Source organism: Acinonyx jubatus, chromosome D2, assembly GCF_027475565.1.
Source record: "Acinonyx jubatus isolate Ajub_Pintada_27869175 chromosome D2, VMU_Ajub_asm_v1.0, whole genome shotgun sequence".
Taxonomy (NCBI): Eukaryota; Metazoa; Chordata; class Mammalia; order Carnivora; family Felidae; genus Acinonyx; species Acinonyx jubatus.
In genome coordinates this window covers 12,080,397-12,108,290 of record NC_069393.1, presented here as the reverse complement: position 1 = coordinate 12,108,290, position 27,894 = coordinate 12,080,397, and the positions used below count along the sequence as shown (strand labels likewise).

The following is a 27,894-nucleotide window of genomic DNA, read 5'->3' as shown; positions in this document are numbered from 1 at the left end:
TACATACATGTTTAAGGATTTGAATCCAGAATACATAGAGATGTTACCTCCCATTAAGGAGACAAACTAATTTTTAAAAAGAGCATTAGATTTGAATGGACAGTTAAGAAGATATGTGGATGGCAAATAAGTACAAGAAAAGATGCTTTTAACATCATTAGATGTTAAAACCACAGTGAAATACCACCAGTATATTCCCAAACTGGTTTTGAAATGATTTGAAAATACATATATATTTATATATTTATATATAGGTCTCTTCCCCAAGTTCTTGACATAGGGCTCCTGAAACCCGTGGAATTTCCTGGGTGATAGGTGTATCTTTTGTTCTAATGAGGCAACTTTGGGTGGCACCCTGGACAGCTCCAGGATGAGCGTTGAAAGACCAAGCCTTGAGTAAGTAGAAGCTTGCAATTTTCAGCCCTGAGCCCCATTCTCTTGAGAAGGAAGGAGGATTGGAAATGGAGTTAATGATGAATCATGCTTGTGCGATGAAGACGTCATAAAAATCCAAAAAAAGTTTGTGGTTTCGGGAGCTCCTGGGTTGATGAACAAGTAGATGTGCCGAGAGAGTGAACTATTATGTAGTCCATGCCTCAAGAGGGCGTGGAAGCTCCGTGCCCCATCCCACAAACCTGGCCCTACCCATTGCTTCCATGTGGACATTCACCTGTATCCTTTATCGTATCCTTTTGTAATAAACTGGTAATGTGTTTTCCTGAGTTTTGTGAGCTGCTCTGGCAAGTTAATAAACCTGCAAATCCTTTGATTTGTAGCCCAGTTGGATAGAAGCTGTGTGTAACCTGGGACTAACACTCATACTTGCAGTTGGTGCCTGGAAGGGGAGGGAGGAGCAGTCTCATGGGACCGAGTCCTGAGTGGAATCTGACACTGGCTCCAGGTACACGGTGTCAGAGTTGAGTTAAATTGTAGGATACCCGGCTGCTATCACAGAATCGCTGGGTGTGGGGAAAAAGCCCCACATGTTTGGTATCAGAAGCGGTAAGAGTATGTAGTGTGAGAGTAGAGGAGAAACACAGGAGGGGAAGCCTGGGTGTTTTTCATATAGGTCTATATGTATATATATATATATATAGGTCTCTTCCCCAAGTTCTTGACATAGGGCTCCTGAAACCCGTGGAATTTCCTGGGCGATAGGCGTATCTTTTGTTCTAATGAGGCAACTTTGGGTGGCACCCAAAGTTTTTCATACTCACTGGCTAAACTTTAAGTTAAAAAGAAAAAAGACTGTCCTAAATGTTGGCAAGATGTGTAGGAACTAGAAGCTTTACACATTGCGGGTGGGAATGTAAAATTTAATACAGCCACTTGGGAAAAGTTTGGCAGCTTCTGAAAAAGTTAAACATAAATCTACCATGATTTAGCAAATTTAGTCCAAAAGTACCCAATAGAAATGAAAATACATGTCTGCACAGACTTTTATGTGACTGTTTATTGCAGTATTTTTCATAGTAGGTAAAAACTGTAAACAATTCCTTTGTCCACCAGCTGATAAATGAGTAAATGCAGGTCTTATGTCCGTGTGATGGAATACTACTCAGCAATGAAAAGGAATGAATTACTGACAGATGCAGCAAAATGAATGGCTTCTAAGATATTATGCTAACTGAAAGAAGCCTGTTGGAAAAAGGAGGGGGAAAGAATGAAATAGTCTTTTGGTAAAAGTGGAAATAATTTTTAATGAATTTAGCAACTCAGAAAAATGGAATCTTTCCTTAGAAATTTTGACAGGATGACTCCAAAATGCTTATGACATGTAATTGCTTGAAATGTGTTTTAATTATCAGTTCGCCTCCCTGCCTTGATAAAATACACTAAAATAATTGAGGAGTCAAGACAAAAAATCAGGGCTCTTGCAGTTCCGTGAGATGATCTGGATTACTATAGACAGGACAAGCCGGTTTTTGTTTTAAATAGTTTTGTTTTTTAGAGCCCATTTTGGTTCACGGCAAGATTGAGCGGAAGCTAAAGAGACTTCCCAACATTCCCTTCCCCATAGCCATCCCTACTATCACAATCGCCTGCCAGAGTTTTTAAAAACAGGTTTGAGAAATAGTTTCTATATCGTGTAGTTCATCCATTTACATTGTGCAGTTCTGTGGCTTTTAGTATATTCAAGAGTTGTGCAGCCGTCACCACTGTTTAATTTTAGATCATTTTCACTACCTGAGAGAGAAACCATATGCCCATTAGCAGTCTCTCCCCATTTACCCAAACGCTCTGAGCAGCAGGCAGCCCCTAATCTTTCTTTCTCTATGGATTCGGGTTTTCTGGACATTTCATATAAGTGGAATCATGTAATATGTGGTTCTTTGTGACTGGCTTCTTTGACTTGGCGTAACATTCTCAGATTCATCCGTGTTGTAGCATGTGTCAGTATTTCGTTCTTTTTATGGCTGAACAGTATTCTGTCGTGTGAATATACCATATTTTGTTCATTAATTGATATCTGGGTCCTATCCACATTTTTGCTCTCGTGCGTAATGCTTCCGTGAGCATTTGCATACAGACTTTTGTGTGGTCCCGTTTTCATTTGGCTCGGGTATATGCCCAGAATGGAATTTCTAGGGAGTCATGAAGTTTGACTCTCGGGAGTTGTTAAAGAGTATTGAAACTGTAGCCATGTAGGCAATCTCTGACATGCGCTGGTTCCTGGATGTGATCTGTAGACAAAGCGTTCCAAGTTGAGGTTGCCCTGTTTACAGTGATCCAGATGACCTGCTGGGAGGTTTTCCTTGTTTTGTTTTTATCTTAAAGTGAAATTCCAGTTTTTGGCTTATTTTCTTACAATTTGTTTATCTTACCCACAGATGAAATACAGACGGAAAAATGGAACTAATTGAGGAATCATTACGTTAGGTAGTAGTAGCCAACTCTGTACTCAGAAGCTAATGAGGCTAATTGTCGTGCATGGCTCCTGGGATCAGGTGCGGTAATACAGAGGCAGTGTGATGCTGTAGGCAGGTACTTGGATTTCGTGTGAGTCCTGATTCTGCTTTATTGATGTTGCAGATTCCTCACTTCTGAAAGGGGGCTGCGTCTGCTGACTGACAGGGTTGTTGTGATAATGAAATGAGATAATGTCTTCAAAGCACTTCGTATAATATGATGTTTCCATCAGCAAGATGAAGGAATTCTTACTCTCTTTTGGATGATTACTCCTTTATTTGTGGAGTTGTGAATTATTTGTGAATTAAAACACCTATGATACATGTCAGGCAGTGTTTCAGGACCAGCAAACAATGATGAGTAAGACAGACTCATTGCACTTGTGACTTACAATCTAGAAAAAATAGAAATGTGTATCAAATTCACGGGTTAATGGTGTAACTGTTCATGTGAGATTGTGAAACAGTATAAACAGTCAAAGGAAGGAGAGTTTGAGCTTGTATGACAGCTGATCATGTTGGCCACTGCCTCCTTTTCTATCTGAGGAAGGAGAGACAGCAGTAATTGTGAAGAAACTGGCAGGTGCTTTTCAGGGACCGGTTATCTCTATGCTAAAAGACTGATCAGAGTTTTAAAAAGTATTTACGTAGCTGAATCAAGATTAAATTGTCTTGCCAAAATTACCTTGATTCCAAAACCAGACAAGACCCCACTAAAAAGGAGAATTATAGACCAGTTTGTCTGATGAACATGGATGCAAAAGTCCTCAGCAAGATACTAGCCAATCGGATCCAATGATGCCTTAAAAGAATTATTCACCACGATCAAGTGGGATTTATACCTGGGATGCAGGGCTGCTTCAATATCCACAAAACAACCAATGTGATTCATCACATCAATAAAAGAAAGGACAAGAGCCACATGATCCTCTCAATAGATGCAGAGAAAGCACTTGAAAAAATACAGCATCCTTTCTTCATAAAAACCCTCAAGAAAGTAGGGATAGAAGGATCGTACCTCAACGAAAGATGCACTGCTGATATATCCTCAATGGGGAAAAACTGAGAGCCTTCCCTCTAAGGTCAGGACAGGGATGTCCACTCTAACCACTGTTAACTCAACAGACTATTGGAAGTCCTAGCCTCAGCAATCAGACAACACAAAAGAATAAAAGGTATCCAAATCAGCAAGGAGGAAGTCAAACTTTCACCCTTCACAGATGACATGATTCTCTATTTGGAAAACCCAAAAGATTCCACCAAAAAACTGCTAGAACTAATCCATGAATTCAGCAAAGTCACAGGATATAAAATCAATGCACAGAAATCAGTTGCATTTCTATACATCAATAGTGAAGCAGCAGAAAGTGAAATCAAGGAATTGATCTTGTTTACAATTGCACCAAAAACCATTAAATACCTAGGACTAACCCTAATCATAGATGTAAAAGATCTATATGTTGAAAACTATAGAAAACTTATGAAGGAATTGAAGAAGACACAAAGAAATGGAAAAACATTCCATGCTCATGGGTTGGAAGAATAAATATTGTTAAAATGTCAATACTACCCAAAACAATCTACACATTCAATGCAATCCCAATCAAAATTGCATCAGCATTCTTAAAGCCAGACAAACAGTCCTAAAATTTGTATGGAACCACAAAAGACCCCAAATAGCCAAAGTAATATTGAAAAAGAAAACCAAAGCAGGAGGCATCACAATCCCAGACTTTAGCCTCTACTACAACACTGTAATCATCAAAACAGTATGGTACTGGCATAAAACAGATACATAGACCAATGGAATAGAATAGAGAACCCAGAATTGGACCCACAAATGTATGGCCAACTCATCTTTGACAAAGCAGGAAAGAGTATCTAATGGAAAAAAGTCTCTTTAGCAAATGGTGCTGGGAGAAATGGACAGCAACATGTAGAAGAATGAAACTAGACCACTTTTCTTACACCACAAAAATAAACTCAAAATGGATGAAAGACCTAAATGTAAGACAGGAAACCATCAAAACCCTAGAGGAGAAAGTAGGCAACAACCTCTTTGACCTCAGCCGCAGCAATTTCTTACTCAGCATGCCTCCAGAGGCAAGGGAAACAAAAGCAAAAAATGAACTATTGAGACCTCATCAAAATAAAAAGCTTCAGCACAGCAAAGGAAACAATCAGCAAAACTAGAAGGCAACCGATGGAATGGGAGAAGATATTTGCAAATGACATACCAGATAAAGGGTTAGTATCCAAAATTTGTAAAGAACTTATCAAACTCAGCACCCAAAAACCAAATAATCCAGTGAAGAAATGGGCAAAAGACATGAAGAGACACTTTTCTAAAGAAGACATCCAGATGGCATGCAGACCCATGAAAAATGCTCAACGTCACTCATCATCAGAGAAAAACAAATTCAAACCACAATGAGATACCACCTCACACCTGACAGAATGGCTAACGTTAACAACTCAGGCAACAAGAGATGTTGGCAAGGATGCGGAGAAAGAGGATCTCTTTTGTACTGTTTGTGCGAATACCAACTGGGGCAGCCACTCTGGAAAACAGTATGAAGGTTCCTCAAAAAATTAAAAATAGAACTACCCTATGACCCAGCAATTGCACTACTGGGTATTTATGCAAAGGGTACAGGAGTGCTGTTTCGAAGGGGCACATGCACCCCCATGTTTATAGCAGCACTATCGACAATAGCCAAAGTATGGAAAGAGCCCAAAAGTCCATCGATGGATGAATGAATGAAGAAGATGCAGTGTGTGTGTGTGTGTGTGTGTGTGTGTGATGGAGTATTACTCGACAATCAAAAAGAATGAAATTCTGCTGTTTGCAACAATGTAGAGTGTATTATGCTAAGTGAAATTAGAGAAAAACAAATATATGACTTCACTCATATATGGAATTTAAGATACAAAACAGATAAACATAAGGGAAGGGAAACAAAAATAATATAAAAACAGGGAGGGAGACAAAACATAAGAGACTCTTAAATATAGAGAACCAGCTGAGGGTTGCTGGAGGGGTTGTGGGGGGGGGATGGGCTAAGTGGGCAAGGGACATTAAGGAGGAGCTGAGACATTAAGGGATGGGCTAAGTGGGCAAAGGACATTAAGGAGGAGCTTGCTGAGATGAGCGCTAGGTGTTACATGCAGGGGATGAATCACTGGAATCGAATCCTGAAATCATTGCACTATATGCTCACTAACTTGGATGTAAATTTAAAAAAAATTTTTTTAAATAAAAATTTTAAAAAACAGCTAAAAAAAATTAAATCTTCTTAAATAGAGGGAAGAAGGTGTATTTAGAGACTTCTATCATATTTCTGTCCAAAAAAGCAGATTGATAGGATTTTAGGAGCAGTGGTACATTTAAGAATACTTCCAAAGAAAACCAACATATGCTCAGCAAAGAGAATAATAGCGTTTTAAAAAATTAATACATTTTGTGTCTTAGAGCAGTTTTAAGTTCACACCAGTTTGGAGTGGGAATTCTAGAGTTCCCAACTACCTTCCCCTCCACATACACAGCCTCCCTCAACATTAATATGACACACACAGTGGTAGGATAAGACTTCAATAGATTTTTCTGACCCATTCTATCAGAACATTAACCTTTTTTCTTTGCGACTCTTAAAATCTTTTTTGTATTTGTGTTTGGAGTCTGTATGTTTATGAGCAGTATTTTGTCATCCTGTTGTCTGAGGGAGCGGTCTCTCACTTCATGGTGGAGCCCCAGGCTACGTTTGCGTTCCGTGTACTACTGCGTAGGCAGGCTGTTCCCTCTTTATGTTCATGGTCAATCAGAGATCGGCTTCTGAGTTTATGAATACTTCTTCAACGTAATTTTAGGAGCCTGGTTTTACTTCACAGAAAAACTGGAGATTACAAACAATGTTAATTGGCGAGGGTCCGCATTTTGGCTGCGTATAGCTGCCCTTCAAGCTCAGGGTCCTTTACTCTTATTAGGATCTTGATTTTTATTTTCCTCCTTGAACCATCACCACAGTGATGGGATTAAAGTTAAAACCAGTACATTCACTATTTAAGCAAATTTAAGCAGCTTTTGCCTTTTAAGCAGCTGTGATTAGAAAAGCAGATTGCGGAGGGGTGCCTGGGTGACTCAATTAGGCATCCTCTGTTGGCTCAGGTCATGATCTCATGGTTGGTGAGTTCGAGCCCCATATCAGGCTCTGTGCTGACAGCTCAGCGCCTGGAGCCTGCTTCAGATTCTGTGTCTCTCTTTCTCTCTGCCCTTCCCCTGTTCTCTCTCTCTCTCTCAAACATTAAAAAAATTAAAAAAAAAAAAAGACTGGATTTACTAAAGGGATGAGACTATATGGATTTTATTCTACTGTACCCATTCCCCATTATCTCTGTTGATATATTTTTATCTTTTTAGATCGGGGTAATTCAATTAGTCACTTCTTTTTTAAAATAAGGTTTATATTCTGGACTGTAATTGCTTAGCCTCATGAGAGCTTTCATTTCATCATGGATAATCTCAGACGCTGAAATTGACTGCTGTCAATATTTGTTACTATCATTAAACTTACTAACTTTGTCTACTTTTTCACTGACTCTCAAATCTTGATATTTTCAGATTTTGCCGTTGAACAAGGGTATGGCTTTTTAACGTTGTGTAGTTCCATATTTTAACATAAGATGGCAGCATTGAAATTCACGTGGCAACGAGTGATTTTATTTTTTATTTAGTTTTTATAATTCTTTAAAGTTTATTCATTTATTATTTCCGAGAGAGGGAGAGACATGGAGAGCCTGCACAAGTGGGGGAGGGGTACACACACACACACACACACACACACACACACACACACAGAATCCAACGCAGGCTCCAGGCTCTGAGCTGTCAGCACAGAGCCCAACGTGGGGCTTGAACTCAACAACCGTGAGATCATGACCTGAGCTGAAGTCGGACACAACCGACTGGCCCACCCTGGTGTCCCAACGGGTGATTTTAAATAGCTGTTTGGGTCATTTGGCCCGTGGGAATTAGGGAGGGGGGGCTTGTCTTTTAAAGTTCTTGGAAATGTGTGCAGATTCTAAGTCCTCAGGACGTGTGTGCCGGTCTTTTTGCTCCCTTTCTACAGTCAGGGTTCCATGGAGTCCAGGTGGATGTTCCAGCAAACTCTGGGAGTGCTGCCTGTCGAAAGAAACTGGCTAAATAAAGATTAAAATGTAACTAGTCTGGCTGTGCCAGTGTCCATCTGGTTTTGGGAAAAACTTTTGGACTCTCCGTAGAGCATAGGTGTGTGGTGTCTGGAACTTTATCTCGGTGTCCGCTCCTCAGTGCCTAGAACGAGCACGGGGCACATACAGTGGTGGTCGGTACGCGTCACAGGAGTGTCTGCAGTCCTCTCTTTCTCTCCCGTCCGTTGTCCCTCTTTTAGTCCGTGCTTCCGTCATGCAGGCGTCCCAGCCGCAAACTGCCTCATTCCGGACTCTGCCTCCCTCACCTTCTACCTCTACTCACCGTGTTGCGTTCTGTATTTGTCGTTTTGTGGGGTTTTTTGGTTTTGCTTCCAGATTTAGATCTGTTCCTTCCACGTTTTTTACCCCACCGCTCTGCCCTCAGTTCAGGCCAGTACCTTTCTCTTAGATTTCAGCAACTGCTTCTAAGTGCTTGCCTGGCCTCAGCGTCCGCCCGCCTGACTCCCGTGTATTTTGCAGGCGGTAGAGGGTGTACATCTAAGTTACTGTCTCAGGGAGCTCATGTCCTAGTTTGGAGGATATTTATATAACAGCACTGAAACCGGTTTTTAAAAAAGTGCTCAAGGAGAATGGATTTGAACTTTGGAATTTGGTAAAGGCTTTATGGGACGAGTCCTTGAGGTTGGTCACTGAAGACTTCTTTCAGTAACCTCAGTGTATCCACCCTTAATACTCGTTTTAATTTCTTTAAAAAGTTTTATTGACCTATCATTGATGTAAAGTTAAGTGCTACATATTTAAAGTGTACAATTTGGTGAGTTTTTACATACGTACATATACGTGAAACCGTCGGCGAAAGCAAGATAACGGAATATCCATCCTGTGCAAAGATTTCTTTGTGACTCTTTCCACCTGCCCCTATCCCCAGGCGAGCCGCTGATCTGTTTTCTGTCACTCTAGATTAACCTATTTTTTCTAGATTTTAGATAATGGAACCATCTACTGTATACATTTTTTGATTTGACTTCTTCTAGCATAATGGTTAGGAGATTCACCCACATTGTTAGGGGTTGTTAGGCAGTCACTCCTTTTTAAAGCTGAATGGTATTCCATCATACGGACACACGCCAGTTCGCTGATCCACTCCCCCTGCGGTGGATGTTGGGTGGTTTCCCCGTTCAAGGCTATTCCACGTGAAGCTGCTGTGAACTTCGGTTGTCCTGCTGTGGACCTGTGCCTTCTTTCCTGCCGGGTGACACCTAGTCAGAGAATAGCTGAGTCCCCTGTCGGTGAATGTTTCCCCTTCTTGAGAATCGGCCAAACTCTTCCTGTCCGCGGGTGAGAGCTGACTTACTCTACATTCTGGCTGACGCTTGGTGTGGTAGGTCTTTGTAATTTGAGCAGTTCTGATGGGCACGCAGCTCCTCATTGTAGTGTTAGTTTGCATTTCCCTAAAGGCTGTTGACGTGCACCGCCCTTCCAGGTGCTCATTTACCACCCTAGTGTAATCTGCCGAAGTGTCTTCCCATCTTTTGCCGTTTTGTAAGCGGGTTGTTTCTCATCTTTTATCATTGTCAGAGTTCTTTGTATATATTCTGGGTACAGGTCCTTTCTCAGATTTATGCCCTACGGATATATTCTCCTAGTCTGGGGTTTGCCTTTTTGTTTTTGTAAAAATGTCCTTTTTGGGCTGATGGTGCCCCGCTATGGAGGCAGGTGCCCCCGAGCGTGTGTTTGGTCCGTGTACGTTGGGAGGTTTTCCTAGTCTGCATTATGGGAAACAGACTACTCCTGGCCCTGGGTTAGCTTTGGGAATGGTTTCACCTGTTCCATCCCAGTGTTTTTCCCCGGATTTGGATGGTTTTCTCAACTGTGTGCGGATCGGTGCCAGCTGCAACGTCGAGGTGTGGGTCCCCGCTGGTCTCTCTTCTCTGGAACTCGGTCCTGTGAATTCCGGCCAGTGTGGCCTCCCTGAGTCCTGGGTCCTGTCTCATCCTCACGGGAAGGCGGTCACGCTCCGCCTGGGCTCCCCTTCCCCGTGCTGCTGCCTGGAAACCCTGGGCGGTGAGCTGGGGAAGCCACTTAGCTTTTCTTGCTCCTCCTCTGCCTCGTGCTGAGCGCCTCAGAACCACCGCCCCATGTAGGTTTTCAGGCTTCGGGTAAATCTGGTCCCTGTCGCTCCGTCTTGGCTGAAAGCGGGTTATTTCGGTTGTATTTTTGCCTGAGAAAAAACTTTATGCTCAAGCCGTTTTAGTTCTACATTTGTGCTAAGCTCTCAGTCAAACCGATGCTTCCTTCCCCAGATGTCTCACGGGGCTGATGTTTCAGTCAGATGTATAAACAGACTTAAAAAATATCTTTTTTCCCTGGTGATTTTCTTCCCAGAGCATCTCCTGTGTCTGGCACTTAACGTTTGTGTCCTTACGTAAGTATGGGAATTGTCTGAGTTGTCTGAAAGTGGGTTTGAATTCCTGGATCGCAGTTAAAAACATACTCTGTGTCATATTGGTTGAGAGTGAAACATGAATTAAGAGTTTAGGAAGATCTGAGCTGAGTACATGTAGAGGAAAAACCTGCAGTTATCAGTTGTTTTTATGATTGAGCTTCTTTGTGTGACTTTTAAGTACTTTCTTGAGGTGTTTTGCATACATTGAACATACATGGTCATCGACCCTCGTGTAACAACGTAATTTGAGACTTCAAATTCAATTTTGTTTTTTATTGAAGATTTAGTAAAATCTCCTTACCAACTTGTGTATGTAAAAGGGGGCTGTTAATTTGGAGAACTACATTCTTACCTCGCTAGATAGAGTTAGGTAATCTGCTTGCCTTTTTCTTATTTCTGTGGTTCTCTATATTTGTTAATACAGAATATTGATTTGTTTACTTATATTTGTATTAATAGTTTACCTTTTCTATGCTGTTTTTTCCTTCTTAAAGCTAAAATGTGCCTCTTTTTTAACAGTGGTTTTGTCACGTTTTGGAAAATGTAACATTCCAAAATGCATTTGATAAAAATGCATTTTTATCAAAAGAAGAGAACAGAGTTACTGACTGGTATCCTATTTCACATCTTTGTATTCCTTGTTGTTTGGGAGACTGTTCTAAGAATTCTAAAGGATAGTTGTTACAAGTCAGGGATAGACGTGAACTTGACAAACGTGACCAATGGATCATAGAACTCTGTGTTGGGGACACCAGGGTGGCTCAGTCAGGCGCCTGACTCTCGATTTCAGCTCAGGTCATGATCTCACCGTCATGAGTTCGGTCTCTGCGCAGACAGTGTGGACCCTGCTTGGGATCGGATTCTCTGTCGTCCTCTCGCTCTGCCCCTCCCCCACTCGTGTGCTGTCTTTCTCGCAAAATAAATAAACGTTAAAAAGAAAAGAAGTCTGTGTTGGTTGATGGATCAGAATACGGAAAATACAGAAAGATTTCATCGGCTCAGACATTTGAAATACAGGCCTCATTAGGGTAAGATTACTAGGCTTCCCTGGAGCCCACGTGGTGCAGGAGGCACAAACGGGCGGGCCAGACATGCCGCGCTGTCCCTCAGGATGTTAGACCGTGACACGCAGCGAGGGGAGTCTCGGCTCCCAAGGCTGTACTCCCGGTTCCGTGGGTTCGTGTGTTTCTCAGGGATGAAGTCCCAGTCCTTGAGTCAGATTCTCAGTGGTCGTGTGTCCCCAGAAGCTTACGGCTTCAGTAGGTATCGAATCCGTGCCTCAGTACCGAGGGCCCGGTGGCTCCTGCTCTAACAACACTGACGTCTTTCCGCCAGAAGACTGCGTTCTTTTGTTACAGATGAGAACTTGGTACCTCCCGTGGGGACACCCTGAACCTCCCAACCTCGTTCCTGGGATGGTCACGACAGAGAAGGCCACACGGAATCAGAGAGAGAGTGGGATGTAGTGTCTTTGGATTGCCTTCAGCAGTCCAATGAAAAACATTATGTGCCGTGGTCTTAAATTAGGAATCGAATAAACTGGGAAGTGGTGTTTTCCCCCACATTCTTTCCCCTTTTATCCTCCCGCACATTATAGTCTCTCATTCCTCGTGTTCTGACCCCCCACGCCAACACACACACACACTCCCTTACTTCTCATCAGACACACACACGTCCTACCCATTTCCCGTTGCCAATATTTCGGGCTTAATCATAGGCCAGCTTTGCTTTGAAGAAGCTTGGGAATGAAACCCACCAAAGTTCTTACGCCACCTCAGGACTCTGGTGTATTCAAGGAGAAGCTGGGGATTTGGTTCTTTCAGTAGCAGGCAGGCCTCACTGGATGTAAATCAGTTCCTAGCGGACGGCCCAGAGCATTTCTGAGATTTATTTTCTGTTAGGAGACAGAGCAAAGAGCGGGGTGTTCTTGAAATAGAACCACTTAACTCCAGAGAAATTATTGATTTACTTTACAGAACCTGGTACATATCTTTAACGGCTTCTGATAAAAATAGGGCCATAAATAAATACTCTTAGGTATTTGCTCTGTCATCTTTAGAGCTAGAAAAACAAACAAAAAACCCTTTGTGCGTATGTCCACACAAACTCCACAGCTCTTTAGTCTCCACTAATTGAAGATATCCAAGTCCCTACTTTTAGTGCATGGATGTAATTTAGGATAGAAATACAATATGTTTTCCATTTAACATTAATGCTGCTTAACTTTGTCAAAGAAAACTGAGATGTGAGTAAATCTTAAAAGGGGGTCAAACATGTATACGCATGAGCAGGTGTTTAAAGGGGAATTGTATTAGCTCTCTGGAGGGAGAATATACTCTTTTTTTGGTCACCCGTATTCTCGTGGTAGTAGTTTGTTCCTTTGTTTTTTTGATTAACGAACTTAATTTTTTAGAGCAGTGTTAGGTTCACAGCAAAACCGGGCAGAAAGTACAGAGTTCCCATAAATTCCCTCCCCCACCCCAACACACACCACACCACAGCGGGACCTTCGCTACACTTGATTACCCTACACTGACACACCTCGTGGTCACCAAAGTCCACGCTTACATTAGCGCTCACTCTTGGCATTCTACGTTCTCTGGGGTTGGACAGATACACACCAACATCTACCCACCATTGTAATATCCTACACGATAGTTTTACTGCCTTCAAAACCCTCTGTGCTTTGCCTGTTCATCCCTCCCTTCCCCCAAACCCTGGCAACTACTGATCTTTATACTGTCTTCATAGTTTTGCCTTTTCCAGAATGTCACATATTTGGAATTGTACAATAGTTAGCCTTTTCAGAATAGTTTCTTTTACTTAGTAATACGCATCGAAGTTTCCTCTGTGTCTTTTGATGGCTTGATATCGCATTTCTTCTTAGAACTGAGTAGTATTTCATTATCTGGATGCACCACAGTTTAGTTACCCCTTTACCTACCAACAGGCCTTCTTGGTTGCTTCAAGTTTTGACAATTATGAATAAAACTGCTATAAACATCCACGTTCAGGTTTTTGTGTGGACGTAACTCTTTAGTTCATTTGCATAAATACCAGGCAGCACAATTGCTGGATTGTATGATGAGAATATGTTTAGTTTTGTGAGAAAACCTCCAAACTGACTTGCACAGTGGCTCTGTCAGTTTGCTTTCCCACCAGCAACGAATGAGAGTTTCTGTCGTCAGCCTTTGGCATTGTCAGTGTTCTGGACTTCTGCTGATAGTGCAGTGCTGTCTCATTGTTTTAATTTGCAATTCCCTAATGATGTATAATGTTGAGCACCTTTTCATATGCTTAGTTGCCATCCGTTTATCTTCTTTGCTCAGGTTTTCTGTTGAGGCCTTTGGCCCATTTTTAAATTTAGAGGGTTGGTTGTTTTTTTTATTGTTGTGTCTTACGAGTTTTTTGTATATTTTAGGTAACTCCTTTATCAGATATGTCTCTTGTAAATATTTTCTCACAGTCTGTGACTTGTCTTTTTATTCTCTTGACATTGTCTTTAGTAGAGCTGAAATTCTTACTTTTAATGAAGCCCACATTATTACTTTTATCTTAAATGGGTCACGCCTTTGGTGTTACATTTAAAAAGTCCTTGCAATACCAAGGTCATCTAGGTTTTTCTCCTACGTTATCTTCCAGGAGTTTTATAGTGTTGAGTTTTACATTTAGGTCTGTGATCCTTCTGAGTTCATTTTTGTGAAGGGTACAAGGTCTGTGTCTAGGTGCAATTTTTTTCCCGTCGGGTCTTCCAGCACCATTTGTTGAAAAGATTGTCTTTGCTCTATTGTATTACCTTTGCTTCCTGATCTTTACTTTGTCAAAGACCGGTTGACTCTATTAATAGGGATCTATTTCTGGGCTCTCTGTTCCTTTCTATTGGTCTGTTTGTCTTTCGCCAGGACCACACTATGTTGATTACTGTAAAATTACTGTAAGTCTTGAAATCAAGTAGTGTCGATCCTGCAACTTTCTTTTTCTCCTTCAGTGTTGTTTTGGCTCATCCATATTGTTTTGCTTCTCCGTGTAAACTTTAGAATCAGTTGTTGTTATCTACAAAATCACTTGCTGGGATTTTTATTAGGATTCTATTGAATCCATAGATCAAATTGGGAAGAACTGACATTTTGACAGTATTGAGTCCTCTTTGATTCTTTCGTAAGAGTTTGGTACTTTTTCTTATATAGATCATAGACATACTTTATTTTATACCTAAGTATTTCATTGTGATGGTACTAATATAACAACAATGTGTTTTTAATTTTAAATTTCCACTTGTTTACTGTTGGCATATAGACAAGCGGTTGGCTTTTATGTATTAACCTTGTAGCCTGCAAACTTGCTATACATACTTATTAGTTCCAGGAGTTTTTTGTTGATTTTTTGGATTTTCTACATAGACAATCATGTCATCTGCAAACAAAGCCAGTTTTATTTCTTCCTTCCTAATAGGTATACCCTTTTTTCTTGTCTTGGAGTGTTAGCTAAGACTTCCAGTATGATGTTGAAAACTAGTGGTGAGAAGAGACATCTTTGCCTTCCTTGTACCTGATCTTAGCAAGAAAGCTTTGCATTAAGTATGATGTTAAGTGTAGCTCTTTGCATATGTTCTTTATCCAGTGGAGGAAGTTCCTCTGTTCCTAGTTTGCTGAGAATTTTGATCGTGACTGAGTGCTAAATTTTGTCACATGGTTTTTCTGAAGCTCTTGATAACATGATTTTTCTTTTTTAGCCTGTTGATGTGATTGTTCGCATGACTTTTGAATATTGAGCCAGCCTTGACACCTGAGATAAATCCTACTTGGTTGGGGTGTATAATTCTTTTTATACATTGTTGGTTGGATTCAATTTGTTAATATTTTGCTTAGGATTTTTGTGTGCTTCTGTCTTCATGTATATTGATTGGTTGTGTTTTCTAGGGTTATCTTTGCCTAACTTTGGTATTAGGGTAATACTGGTCTCAGAATGAGTTAGGAGTTCTTTCTCTTTGCTTCTGTTTTCTGGAAGTGCTTGTAGAAAATTGGTAGAATTTCTTCCTTGAAGGTTTGGTAGAGTTCGCCGGTAAATCTTTCTGGAAGGAATCCTTTTGGGAGGTTATTAATTACTGATTCAATTTTTTAGTAGATATAGGCTTACTTGGATCATCTATTCTTGTGTTTTGGCAGATTGTGTCTCATGGAATTGGTCCATTTTATCTAGGTTATCAGACTTAGCAGGTATGGAGTTCATAATATTCCTTTGTTATCTGTTTAATTTAAGTTCATTGGATCTTTGGTGATCTCATTTCTTTCTTTTCTGATATTAATAATTTGTGCCTTCTCTTTAGTTAGCCTGGCTAGAGACTTATTGATTTAATTGATCTTTTCAAAGAACTAGCTTTTGATATTGTTCATTTTTTTCTAAAGATTTCTCTGTTTTAAATTTCACTGATTTTTGCTCGTATTTTTAATTTTATTTTCTTCTGCTTACTTTGGATTTGATTTGCTTTTCTTTTTCTACATCCCTGAAATGGAAGCTTAGATAGTTGATTTTAAATCTTTCTTCTTTTCTAATATAGGCATTAAGTGCTATAAAATTCCCTATAGGTACTGTATTCACTGCATCCCACAAATTTTTGGTAAGTTGTGTTTTCATTTTCATTTCATTCAAAATGTTTTCGAATTTCTTTGGAGTTAAATTTCTTTTGAGAGTTCTTCTTTGACCCATGTGTTATTTAGAAGTGTGGTGTGTAACCTCCAAGTATTTCGGGGTTCTCCAGTTGTCCTGGCAGTGATTTCTAGTTTCATTCCATTGAGCGAATGTCACACAATTTCTGTTCTTCTAAATTTTTTAAGATGTGATTTGTGTCACAAAATGTGGTCTCTTAGTGAATCTTCCATGTGAAGTTGAGGAGAATGTATAATCTGCTATTGTTGGATGAAGTCCTCTACAGATGTCAGTTAAATCCAGGTGGTTCATGGTCTTGTTGAGCTTAATGTCTCTTTACTGACTTTTTAGCCTGCTGGATTGGTCCATTTCTGGTAGAGGATTGTTAAAGTCTCCAACTATAAGAGAGAGTTTATCTGTTTATTCTTGTAGTTCTGTCAGTTTTTGCCTCATGCATTTTGTTCTGTTAGGCACATACCTACATACACATTCAGGAATATTCTGTTTGCTTGGAGTAGTAACCCCTTCATCAATATGTAATGCCCCGTTTATCCTTAATAACTTTCCTTGCTCTGCAGTTGGCTCTGTCCGAATTTATATAGCTACTTCTGCTTTCTTTTGATCAGTGTTCATTAGCGTGCTATATCTGTCTCCGTTAGTTTACTTTTAATCTGCATTGAAAGTGGGTTTCGTGTAGGTAACATGCAGTTGGGTTTTGTGCTTGGTCCACTCTGACAATCTCTGTCTTTTAGTTGGTATATTTTGTCCGTTGACTTTTTCAGTGATTATTAATACAGTTGGATTAATATCTACCATATTTGTTACTATTAGCTGTTTCTTGCCCTTGTTCTTTGTTCCGATTTTATCTTCCACACTTTTTCTAACTTCTGTGGTTTCAGTTGAGGATTTTATATCGTTCCATTTCCTCTTCCTTCATAGCATATCAGCTGTATTTCTTTTCTTGGTGGTTGCCCTAGAATTTGCCATATGCCTGCACAACAAACCTAAGTCTGCTTTCAGATAACACTGTTAGTACTTCAGGGGTAGTGCACGCACCTTGTAACAAACTGTTCCCAGGCTTCTTTCCTGTCCCTTGTGTCATTGCTGCCATTCATTTTACTTGCACATACACATACGTGTGTGTGTGTGCACGCGTGAACACGCATATATAATCAAGTGCGTTATTGCTATTATTATTTTGAGCAAATTATTTAGGTCAGTTAAGAATAAAAAAATACAGTAGCTCAGTGGGTTAAGTGTCCGACTTCAGCTTAGGTCATGATCTGTCGGTTCATGAGTTCCAGCCCCACGTCGGGGTCTGTGCTGACACCTCGGAGCCCCGAGCCTGCTTGGGAATCTGTGTCTCCCCTCTTTCTCTGCCCCTCTCTCTCTCACACTCTGTCTCTCAAAAAATAAAGAAGTGTTAAAAAATTTTTTTAAAAATCATAAACATTTTTATTTTACCTTCACTTATTCGTCTTCGCTGTTTTTCTTTATGTAGATCTGAGTTTCTGACCTACAACTATTTCCCTCTCTCTGAAGAACTTCTTTTAACATGTCTCGTGAGACGTGTCCACTGGCAACAAATTTCCTCAATTTTTGTCTGAGAGAGCCGTTATTTCTCTGTCACTTTAGAAGGATGATTTTGCATGGTACAAAATTCTATGTCGGTGGGCTTTTTCTCTCAATACAGAAATACTTCATTGTCTTGCTTGCATGACTTCTTTCAAGATTTTTTTCTTTATCTTTGATATTATGAAGTTTGAATATGGTATGGTATGCCCAGGTACAGTGGGTGGTTTTTTTGTGGTTTTTTCTTTTTATTTGCTTGGCGTTTGAGCTTCCTGGATCTGTGGTTTGGGGAAATTCTCAGTCAGTATTGCTTTAAATATTGCATCATTTTCTGTCTTTCTCATCTCCTTCTGGTATTCCCATTACACATGTTAATTAAGCCTTTTGTGATGGCCCCACAGTTCTTGCATATTCTGTTCTGCTTTTCCCAGTCTTTATTCTCTGTACTGTTCAGTTTGGGAAGTTTCTGTTGTTATGCCCCAACTTGGAGATTCTATCTGTGTCCAGGTTACAGGCACATTCCTCGCTTCTGTACCATGCTTTTAATGTCTAGTACTTTTTTTTTTTAATATATATATATATTTTTCAACGTTTATTTATTTTTGGGACAGAGAGAGACAGAGCATGAACGGGGGAGGGGCAGAGAGAGAGGGAGACGCAGAATCGGAAACAGGCTCCAGGCTCCGAGCCATCAGCCCAGAGCCCGACGCGGGGCTCGAACTCACGGACCGCGAGATCGTGACCTGGCTGAAGTCGGACGCTTAACCGACTGCGCCACCCAGGCGCCCCTGTCTAGTACTTTTTTGATTCTTTCTTAGAATTTCCATCTCCCTACTTACATTATCCATCCATTTTTGCATGTTAATATTAGTTGTTGTTTTTCTTTTTTATCCTGGGAGGGGTGGATGCACAAGCTGGGGAGAGGGGCAGAAGGAGAGAGAGAGAAAGAGAATCTTAGGCCCCATGCTCATGTGACGTGGTACTCGATCCCATGAACCATGAGATCATGACCTGAGCTGAAATCAAGAGCCAGATGCTCACCCAACTGAGCCACCCAGGCACCTGTGAAGCCCTTACATATTAATCATAGTTAAAAATTCCTGGTGATTCCACCCTTATCTGCCATACCTGATTCTGGCTCTGATGTTTTTTCAGTCTCCTTAAACTATGTTTCTGCCTTTTAGTATACCTTGTAATTTTTTTGTTTAAAGTGGGCATGACGTACTGGATACAAAGACCTGTGGTAGATAAGCCCTTAGAAATGTGGTGGTGAGGTGTAGAGTCCTGTAGATCTGGGATGGGGTCTCAGCCTTTTGATGAGTCTGTGGCTCAGGCTGTGAACGGCACCAGTGCTTCTCACTTCCCCATCCTTAGGTGGCACAAGACGGATGGAGGTGGCTAGAACTGGGCATTTCCCTGCCCCTAGGTAAGTTAGACTCTGGTAGAACAGTTTCTCCTGAGGGTAGGCCTTGTTAAGAGGAATAGAAAGCTCCGTGTCTTTCAGAATGGTTCCTTTCCCCTCCCCCTGCCAGAAACAAGAAGGGATTCACTGTGAGGACCTGGCTGGGTTCCTGGAGGTAACACTCACTAAGTATGGGTGCTCCCCAGGGTCCCTCGATGTTTTTAACTCTGACTCGCCCATATTGAGCCCCTAGCCATTCGTCACTAACAGTTGAGGTTTTCCCAGCATGCCCCGGTGCCCGCCGTCTGTGTCTCCAATTTGGGGGTATCACTTTGCCTTGTGAACTTTGGCTCAGGTCATGATCTCACGGTTCGTGGGTTCAAGCCCTGCATCGGGCTCTGTCACGCTCTCTCTCTCTCAAAATAATATATAAACATTAAAAAAATATATACCTAGAGTTTGATATTTTGGCAGTTGAGTTTCAAACAATAAAGTAAAAATCAATTTACGTGTTGCTTGGGGCGCCTGGGTGGCGCAGTCGGTTGAGCGTCCGACTTCAGCCAGGTCACGATCTCGCGGTCCGTGAGTTCGAGCCCCGCGTCGGGCTCTGGGCTGATGGCTCAGAGCCTGGAGCCTGCTTCCGATTCTGTGTCTCCCTCTCTCTCTGCCCCTCCCCCGTTCATGCTCTGTCTCTGTCTGTCCCAAAAATAAATAAACGTTGAAAAAAAAAAATTAAAAAAAAAAATTTACGTGTTGCTTAATCATTGTAAGAAAAGAAAAAAAGCATTCTGACGTTCTTAACTATAAGGGGATCCCTGATTTGTACTAGAGAGTATAAAATGGCTGAAAAATTACTGGCTTTATTCTTTGGAATTTTATACCTCGTAATTACAAGTTAGATGTTTTACTTCTACTTTCTTGGGGAGTCTTGAAGAAGATTACATTATTACATTTAGTTTTAACACTGGAACCATTAAGGATTACTAAGATGAATTTGGCTAGGAAAACATAAAATAGTGAAGAAAAACAATTATGTTGGAAACTGAAGTGATTTATATTGTGAGCTATAATTTAATGGAACTACTTTTGAGTTAGTACAAAAAATACTTAACATTCTTTTAGATTTCTTACCTTATTTAAGAGTGTGTTAAATTCTTTTTACCTTAACCCAACCGAGACATTTAGTGAGCTCTGAATTCTTTTTTTTTTTTAATGTTTATTTATTTTTGAGTGAGAGAGAGAACACAAGTCAGGAAGGGGTCAGAGAGAAGGAGACACGGAATCCGAAGAAGGCTCCAGGCTCTGAGTTGTTGACCCAGAGCCCGACATGGGATTTGAACTCACAAACTGCAACGTCATGACCTGAGCCGGAGTTGGCCACTTAACCGACTGAGCCACGCTGGTGTCCCTGAAATTTTTTAATGCCAAAATCAAGAAAGAGATTTTTAAAATTGTGTAAAACTTGGAAGTGCTTAAAGAATTTTTAGGCCACTTCAGGGTTTCAATTTTATGTTCGTGTTGATAATATATTTTATAAAATATCCTAAGGCATTCTTTTCTATTTAATAAGCTTTTTCTCTATGGGATAAAATTTCTCTAAGCCAGATTGTTGATAGTCTGCTTTCTTGACATTTTTGAAAAGCCATAAACCAAACCAATTAAGTGTCTTGTATGCTCAATAAAGATTTGTGCACACACATTTATGACTGATTTACATATAGCCCAAGAAATGATCCTTCTTTTCAGGTGTGGATGAAACAAATTGATGAATGAAACAAATTAATAGCTAGTGTTTTTCTAGTGAGTTAAGAGATCACTTAGATAAGTAAGTTAACCCCAGTTTTTTCGTCTGTTAACGGGCGATGATAATATCCACGTCGTAGGGTAAACCAGCCGTGACCCTTTACTGAGCCACAGTGGGCAGCATTTCTGTTGTAAGACTTACTAGGAATGTATTTGTGACCCTGCTGAGACACCGTCTCCTCTAAGTTCACCCAGCTCTTCCCCAGCCAGGAGGGTTTGCTTCCCTTTGTTCAGTTCCCTTAACACTTACACGAGTGCTAATCTGCAAGAGCCAGGAACGTGTTTTATTCGGATTTTTTGTTCTTTCATCTTTATAATCTTTCTTATTTTTTCCTCCCCTTCTAAAAACAGATAAGCACAAACAGCAAAAAACACCTAGCATGGTACCTGGCACTTGGCAGGGAATGATCAGACCTGTCACCCCTATAAGCTTAAAATATTTTTATCTGGTTATTGTAGAAAATACAACCTGCAAATAGTTGTAAGTTCCTTATTTCCTACATACACATTTGGATTTCTAAGCAAATTAGTGTTTTCCGTGTTTAAGACTGTTTTGGGGAAGGCTATGTTAGTTTTTGCCCCATAATTAGTAGTTATCCTTGTCTCAAGTTATTATTATTGTATTGGTGAATTTAACTATTGGTGAATTAACTATTTGCCTGGAATACTCTTTTATTGAAGTATGATTAATATACCGTGTTATATTCGTTCCAGGTGTACAATGTAATAATTCAACAGTTCTGTACCTTATTCAGTGGTCACCATAAGTATAGCCACCATCTGTCACCCAACAGTGTTACCTTACTGATTATGTTCTCTATGCTGTACTTTTTCATCTCTGTGACCTATTTATTTTGTAACTGGAAGTTTGTACCTCTTAATCTGCTTTATCTATCACATGCATACCTCCCCCCTGGCAACCACCAGTTTGTTGTCTGTATTCGAGAGACTGGGGTTTTTTGTCTCTTTTATTTCCTGTTTGTTCATTTGTTTCTTAAATTTCATTTAACATAATACCCTCTAGGTCCATCCACATTGTTGCAAATGGGTCCTTTTTAATGGCTGAGTAATATTCCATAGTGTGTATATACCACACGTATAGAACACCTCTTTATCCATTCATCTGTGAATGGATGCTTGGGCTGCTTCCTTATCTTGGCCACTATAAATAATGCTGCGATAAATGTAAAACATTTTTTTTTTAATTTAGATGTATCAAATGGCAGAAGACATTAATTTTTGTTAACAGAGCTCCCTGTGTAAATCTAATATATAAACTAACTTGATTTCCCATAAAATTCCTGAGTATTTTCAAAGCATAGTTTTCCTCAACTTTCTTCTAAAAAATAGCTGATTTTCACATATAACTGACAGTCAAGCAAGTCAAAACAGAAAACGAAGTGTGATTGCTCTTTCTACGTAAAGAGCCTTCAGGTTTAAAACTTACATGTGGGTCACAACCTAAATTTAATTTTTTCTGTAGCTTGGATGTCATTACTGCGACTTTGGACTCATGATTTGTACATAGCCGTGTTGGTTTCTTCCCTTTCCCTAGCACGCATTTTTTGTACATGTGCTTGTTATTTGTCTCATACCTTTCTTTCCATTTTCTCTTTATCTGATTGACTTTGGAGTCCAAGTATATGGGGCTGTTGTCACCACTGTCTGTCATATACTCCTATGTGGGTATGCTGTATACAGTTCTACGCAGTAGTCACGAGCCACACGTGCTCGTTCGTTCGGCACTTGAAAATGGGGCTGGTCTGCATGGAGAGGTGCTGTGAGCGTGAAGTACACACTGCATTTCGAAGACTTGATAGCGAAAAAGAATGTAAAATAGTTCATTGATAATATTGCTGTAATTTGTTGAAACTAGAAAGTTTTGTATCGTATATGGTCTTACATTTGTTGGAGTTCCTCAGTGGGGAAGAGAGGAGAGTTGCTGACTGGTCTTTCTGCAGGACTCTGGAGGTACTGCTGCGATCCTTCCTGAGCTCTTCCCATCCTGATGGATCCTGTAGATAACGGCAGTGGAGCATCAGGATGAGAGCCTGTCCTGGCTTTGCAGTTGCTTCCTTGTACTAGATGACTTAAAACGTAAACCAGAGCAGGTGACCCTCAAACAACAACAGATTTCAACGGGGTGGGTTCACTTACATGGGCGTTTTTTGTTTGTTTGTTTGTTTGTTTGTTTTCAGTAAATGCAGTGTAGTACTGTGAATGTAATTTCTCTTTCTTAGGACTTTCTTAACATTTTCTTTTCTCTACTGTGAGAATACAGCGTGTAATGCATATAACATACAAAATATGTAATATATTGCGTTATGTATGTATACACTGTAACATGCAAAATGTGTTACGTGTATTATACACAGTCAATAGTGTATTATAAAAAACAGCAATCAACTGTTTATGTTATCAGAAAAGCTTCCAGTCAATGTATTATATACAGTCAATCGGTAGTCTATGATAAACAGTTAACTGTTTATGTTATCATCGAAAAGGCTTCCAATCAACAGGAAGCTAGTAGATAAGTTTTTGGAAGTCAAAAAGTGTTACACAGATTTTTTTTAATTTATTTTAATACATTTATTTATTTTTGATAGAGACAGAGCACAAGTGGGGGAGGGGCAGAGAGAGAAGGCGACACAGAATCCGAAGCAGGCTGCAGGCTCTGAGCTGTCAGCACAGAGCCTGACGTGGGGCTCGAACTCACAAACCGCGAGGTCATGACCTGAGCGGAAGTCGGATGCTTAACCAACTGAGCCACCCAGGTGCTCCGGTACACAGATTTTCGACAGCACAGAGGTTTGGTGCCCCTAAGTCCTGCATTGTTCAAGGGTCAACTATATTTTTACATAACTTACTTATTATGTATAACTATTAAGTTCCATTATATTTACATTATGACAGTGGTATTAGCTTTGGCTTGCATTTATTCAAATGTATAAAGGCACCAGGTAAGTAAGGAATGAATCTCCATCTTGGTTAGACAGTGTGCAGTGATAGATGTCCTGGGCAGTGGGTATATATGTCCTCTCCGGAGTAACCCTTATTCCTGTTCAGCTAATTATTGCCTTATGGGAGCATATGTTGTCAGGTCTTTTAGGTTTTCAAGAGGAGCCAAAAATCTGTGGATTTTTAAGAATCTGAGATCCACCCAATCTTTAAAGACTGACAAATAATGCAGAATTCGAAACTAGTTATGCAGATGAAACCAAATATAACTATGGTCTAAATGATAGTGCTTTGTAACTTTGGGCCTAAGGGGATGCTTCTTGGAAATAAATACGGATTTTAAATACTTTAGATGACTGAATTAAAAAATACACCAATTAAGAAGAGGGAGTAACCCCCACCCCCAACTCCCTCTTCTTAAAGTGCTTATTCCCTTTTAGAAAATATTAATCTCAGAATAGTGGATAATTGAGAAATAGTATGTTACAGTTTCTATGTATTTTTTGAGTATTTCTAGTACCGTATACTTTTATTTTTTGTAGGGATGTTTTTCTGCTCCTTATTCTTCTATTTACTTTCCTCGCGCTCATTTTAATGTGCATTTAGTTTCTCTGAATATTTAGAAGGTGGCTCACATCAGGTTGCTTCTTTAACCTCCTGGGCCTCCCTTCTTTGGTACTATATGTGTGTGCTGTTCAGAAAATGGCAGGTTGCTTTCTGAGATCTCCTGGTTCTAGTTGGCTGCCCTGACCTTGATCCAACTGGTGCTTTTTTTGGTCTTTGCTTGTCCCTGTCCGACTCAGTCTTGACTCCCTCCCAGCAGCTTCTAGTGTGTGCAGCCTCTGGGCTAGAATGGGGCCTTAGAGCGGCTGTTCCAAGAGTTCCCGCTGGCTAGATTTCTCCAGCCCTGGGAGAGGTCTGGCGTGGTCCTCTCTGGACCCACCAAGTGTGAGTGCTGTCAGTACCTACCAGGTGTGAGCTCTCTCAGTACCTGCCAGGTGTGAGTTCTTTCTGCACCCTCCAGGTGTGAGCTCTCTCTGCACCCTGCAGGTGTGAACTCTCTCAGTACCTACCAGGTGTGAGTTCTTTCTGCACCCTCCAGGAGTGAGCCCTCTCTGCACCCACCAGGTGTGAGCGCTCTCTGTACCCACCAGGTGTGAGCTCTCTCTGCATCCTGCAGGTGTGAGTTCTCTTAGCACCCACCAGGTGTGAGCTCTTTCAACACGCTTTTCCACACGGACACTGATCATGTTCAGTTCTGAGGCTGTTGGTGATTCACTGAGAAAACCTTTCCCTACTTTTATTTGTAAATGTTTTCGTTGGGTTTGGGATCTGCTCTCTAGTTCTGTCTGAATTTGTGGGGAATCATGAAGGTCCAAACCTGCTCAAGTGCTGCTGTCCACTGGGAAACCCAGGTGCCCCAAGTGTGTAATGTGGTGTGGGGCTGGCAGGCTAATCGATTAGACGGCTCAGTGTGTTTGAGTAGATTTACAGATTTTGTTTAAGAGCAAAGTTATATTCTTTCTATTAAAGTTGGGGGAACACTAAGTCATTTGCTGCTGTATATATATTTAAAAAAAAAAAAAAACAGCCTTTACCAAAAAAAGGCATAGAAGGCATAGAAAAGCTGCAGTAAAAAAAGGTGACCTAGCTCATGGTGTGGGAAGCTGTTGTATTGCTGGCCCTGTGCAGACTCCACTCCAGCCACAAACACAGCAGGGCGGCTGGAACAGGTTGTCTCTCTACCCTTTGTGGTTCTCTCCCAATGTCGTGCCCAAGGCAGGTCTTATAAAACATTGAAGGAGTACATGAGTTACCATTCACTGTTCAGACAGGTTTTAGCCAAGACCTTGACTGAGTATTGCTTGTCCCCATTTCCCAGATATAGATACGGTAGCGCCTGAGGTTCGTTCAGAAGCCCTCCGTGGAGTAATCAGTGTTTACTAAGGGCCAGTGTGCTCAGTGTCCTTCACGGAAGGGCCATACGCTTTTGAAATCCACATCTGCATCGAGGTCGTTAATCTCCTAGTAAAGACTCTCTTCTCTCTATGTAAAGAATAGCGTGTGTGCAGTGTTTTAGATGGATTTGCAATACCACAGCGATCCTGAACTGGGAACTTAACCCTGAGGGTAAAACATTGAGTTCTCAGCCACACAGAACCTTAGCCGTATTGTTGGCGTCTGTACATAAAGATTTGAAAAGGTGAGAACGTTGTGTGCTCCTTCTCACTACTGTAGATATTACCTCCACGACATGAATACATACACATATTTTTTTCTCCATTTGTCTTTCAAGGTCTCAGCCAGTTTCCTCTCCAGTCGTCCTGCAGTTTGGTCACGCGGAGACCCTTCTTCCACTGCTCTCCCTCATGGGCTACTTCAAAGACAAGGAGCCCCTGACGGCTTACAATTACAAGGAACAGATGCATCGGAAGTTCCGAAGTGGCCACATTGTGCCCTATGCCTCGAACCTCATGTTTGTGCTTTACCATTGTAAGAACGCGAAGACTCCCAAAGAAGAGTTCCGGGTGCAGATGCTATTGAATGAAAAGGTGTTGCCATTGGCTCACTCCCAGGAAACTGCTTCCCTGTATGAGGATCTCAAGGAGCACTACAGGGACCTCCTGCAGAGCTGTGGCGCCAGTGACGAGTGTGAGTTACCAAAGGTGAACAACACGTCTGATGAGCTATGAGTCACCGGACAGGATCTTCCGTCCGCCAGGGAGTGGCCCCGCGCTTGGAGTGGCTGGGAAGCCGCGGGTGCAGGAAGCTTTCCCAGTGCTCGTGCACCGCTGTCTTTTCACAGAAGGACGTCGAGTTTTCTTCTTGAATCTGGACAGGGATGTGTAAGGAGTGGTTCTCCTGGGGCAGCTGTCTTACGGGGGAAAGTCTGTTGCGGAAAATAGCCGGCACTGCGCGTGTTCGCAGAAATTAGCTTCTTCCTGCTTGTAGAGGAACTCTCACACTGACACACAACATGATTTCACAGTGGTCCTTGCGGGTGCTGGAGTCACAGCATCTGCCCCCGGGATGATCGTAACTTCACGGTTGTGCTGCCCTTCGCTTTCCCGCAGGTGGCACGGCCGTGCTGTCATCCGCGTGCCGCGGAAAACAGGCGGAGCCCCGGGAGCGTCACTCTGGAAGAAGCTAGCCTCTCTAGTTAAGGATTTGAAACGATATTAAGAAACAGAGTGTGATTTTCAAAGGACACCTTCCCGGAAGGAAGACAGAGTATAATAAGATAGATATTTTATAAAGTATCCGAACACTTTTTCAGTAATTCCTTTTGACCTCCCGGTGAGTCTTGCGAGGCCATTCTTTAATTACTACCTTAGCTGCTCTGCATTTGTAACGGTGGAGGGACAAAGGGGACCATTAGCAGCGAGTAAGACGGAAAGAATCAAAGTTTCTTAGTCCGTTGCTTCGCAGTTTGGTTCGTTTGTTTTTTCATTCTACCACTTTGCCTCTTTTTATATTTTGCCTCTGTGTGAAATGTATCTTTTGGTTATTTATTGCTTTTCCATTCTCCCCCTTCCCCTCCCCACCCCCCATAAAGATTTCATCCTGGCTGGCTTAGTTTCATAGATCTGAACCCATTTCTCAGATAGTTCTGAGTTTTGTCAGATGCTGTGAAAGTGTTTGCTATAATAATAAACAGAATTCTTGTGACTTTATTATCAGGTCTTTTCTGCTGTGTTGCTACAGGCAGTAAATGATGGTAAAAGGTTGGAGTTTCAAGCAGCTTTGACTGAATCAGGCAATATAAGGCAGTTTTATTCTGATAGAAATTTCCTCAAGTAAATTTCCACTTCTTTAAGAGAAATGGAAATGCATTTTCTTAAAAATCTAGATAAGAAGTATCACAACTATATACTGAAATTATAAAAGAAGTTGCATAGACCATCTGTTGATGATTGATCCTCAAATGAATTACGTTCATAAAATAGGCGATTAGCTGGTAAATACTGCTG

At 41.1% G+C, this 27,894-nt stretch overlaps 1 protein-coding gene across 2 annotated transcripts in view; it reads left to right on the top strand.

Annotated features, from left to right (window-relative positions):
• Window positions 1-27,597, top strand: part of MINPP1 (multiple inositol-polyphosphate phosphatase 1) — a 47,163-nt gene extending 19,566 nt beyond the window's left edge. Inside the window, exon 5 of one of the 2 annotated variants that reach the window (XM_027049943.2) lies at window positions 26,220-27,597. In XM_027049943.2, coding sequence (XP_026905744.1) covers window positions 26,220-26,616 — 397 coding nt within the window. In that variant the 3' untranslated portion in view covers window positions 26,617-27,597. The remainder of the gene's footprint in view (window positions 1-26,219) is intronic. The other variant, XM_027049944.2, reaches the window with a different exon arrangement.
• Window positions 27,598-27,894: the final 297 nt, after the last annotated feature.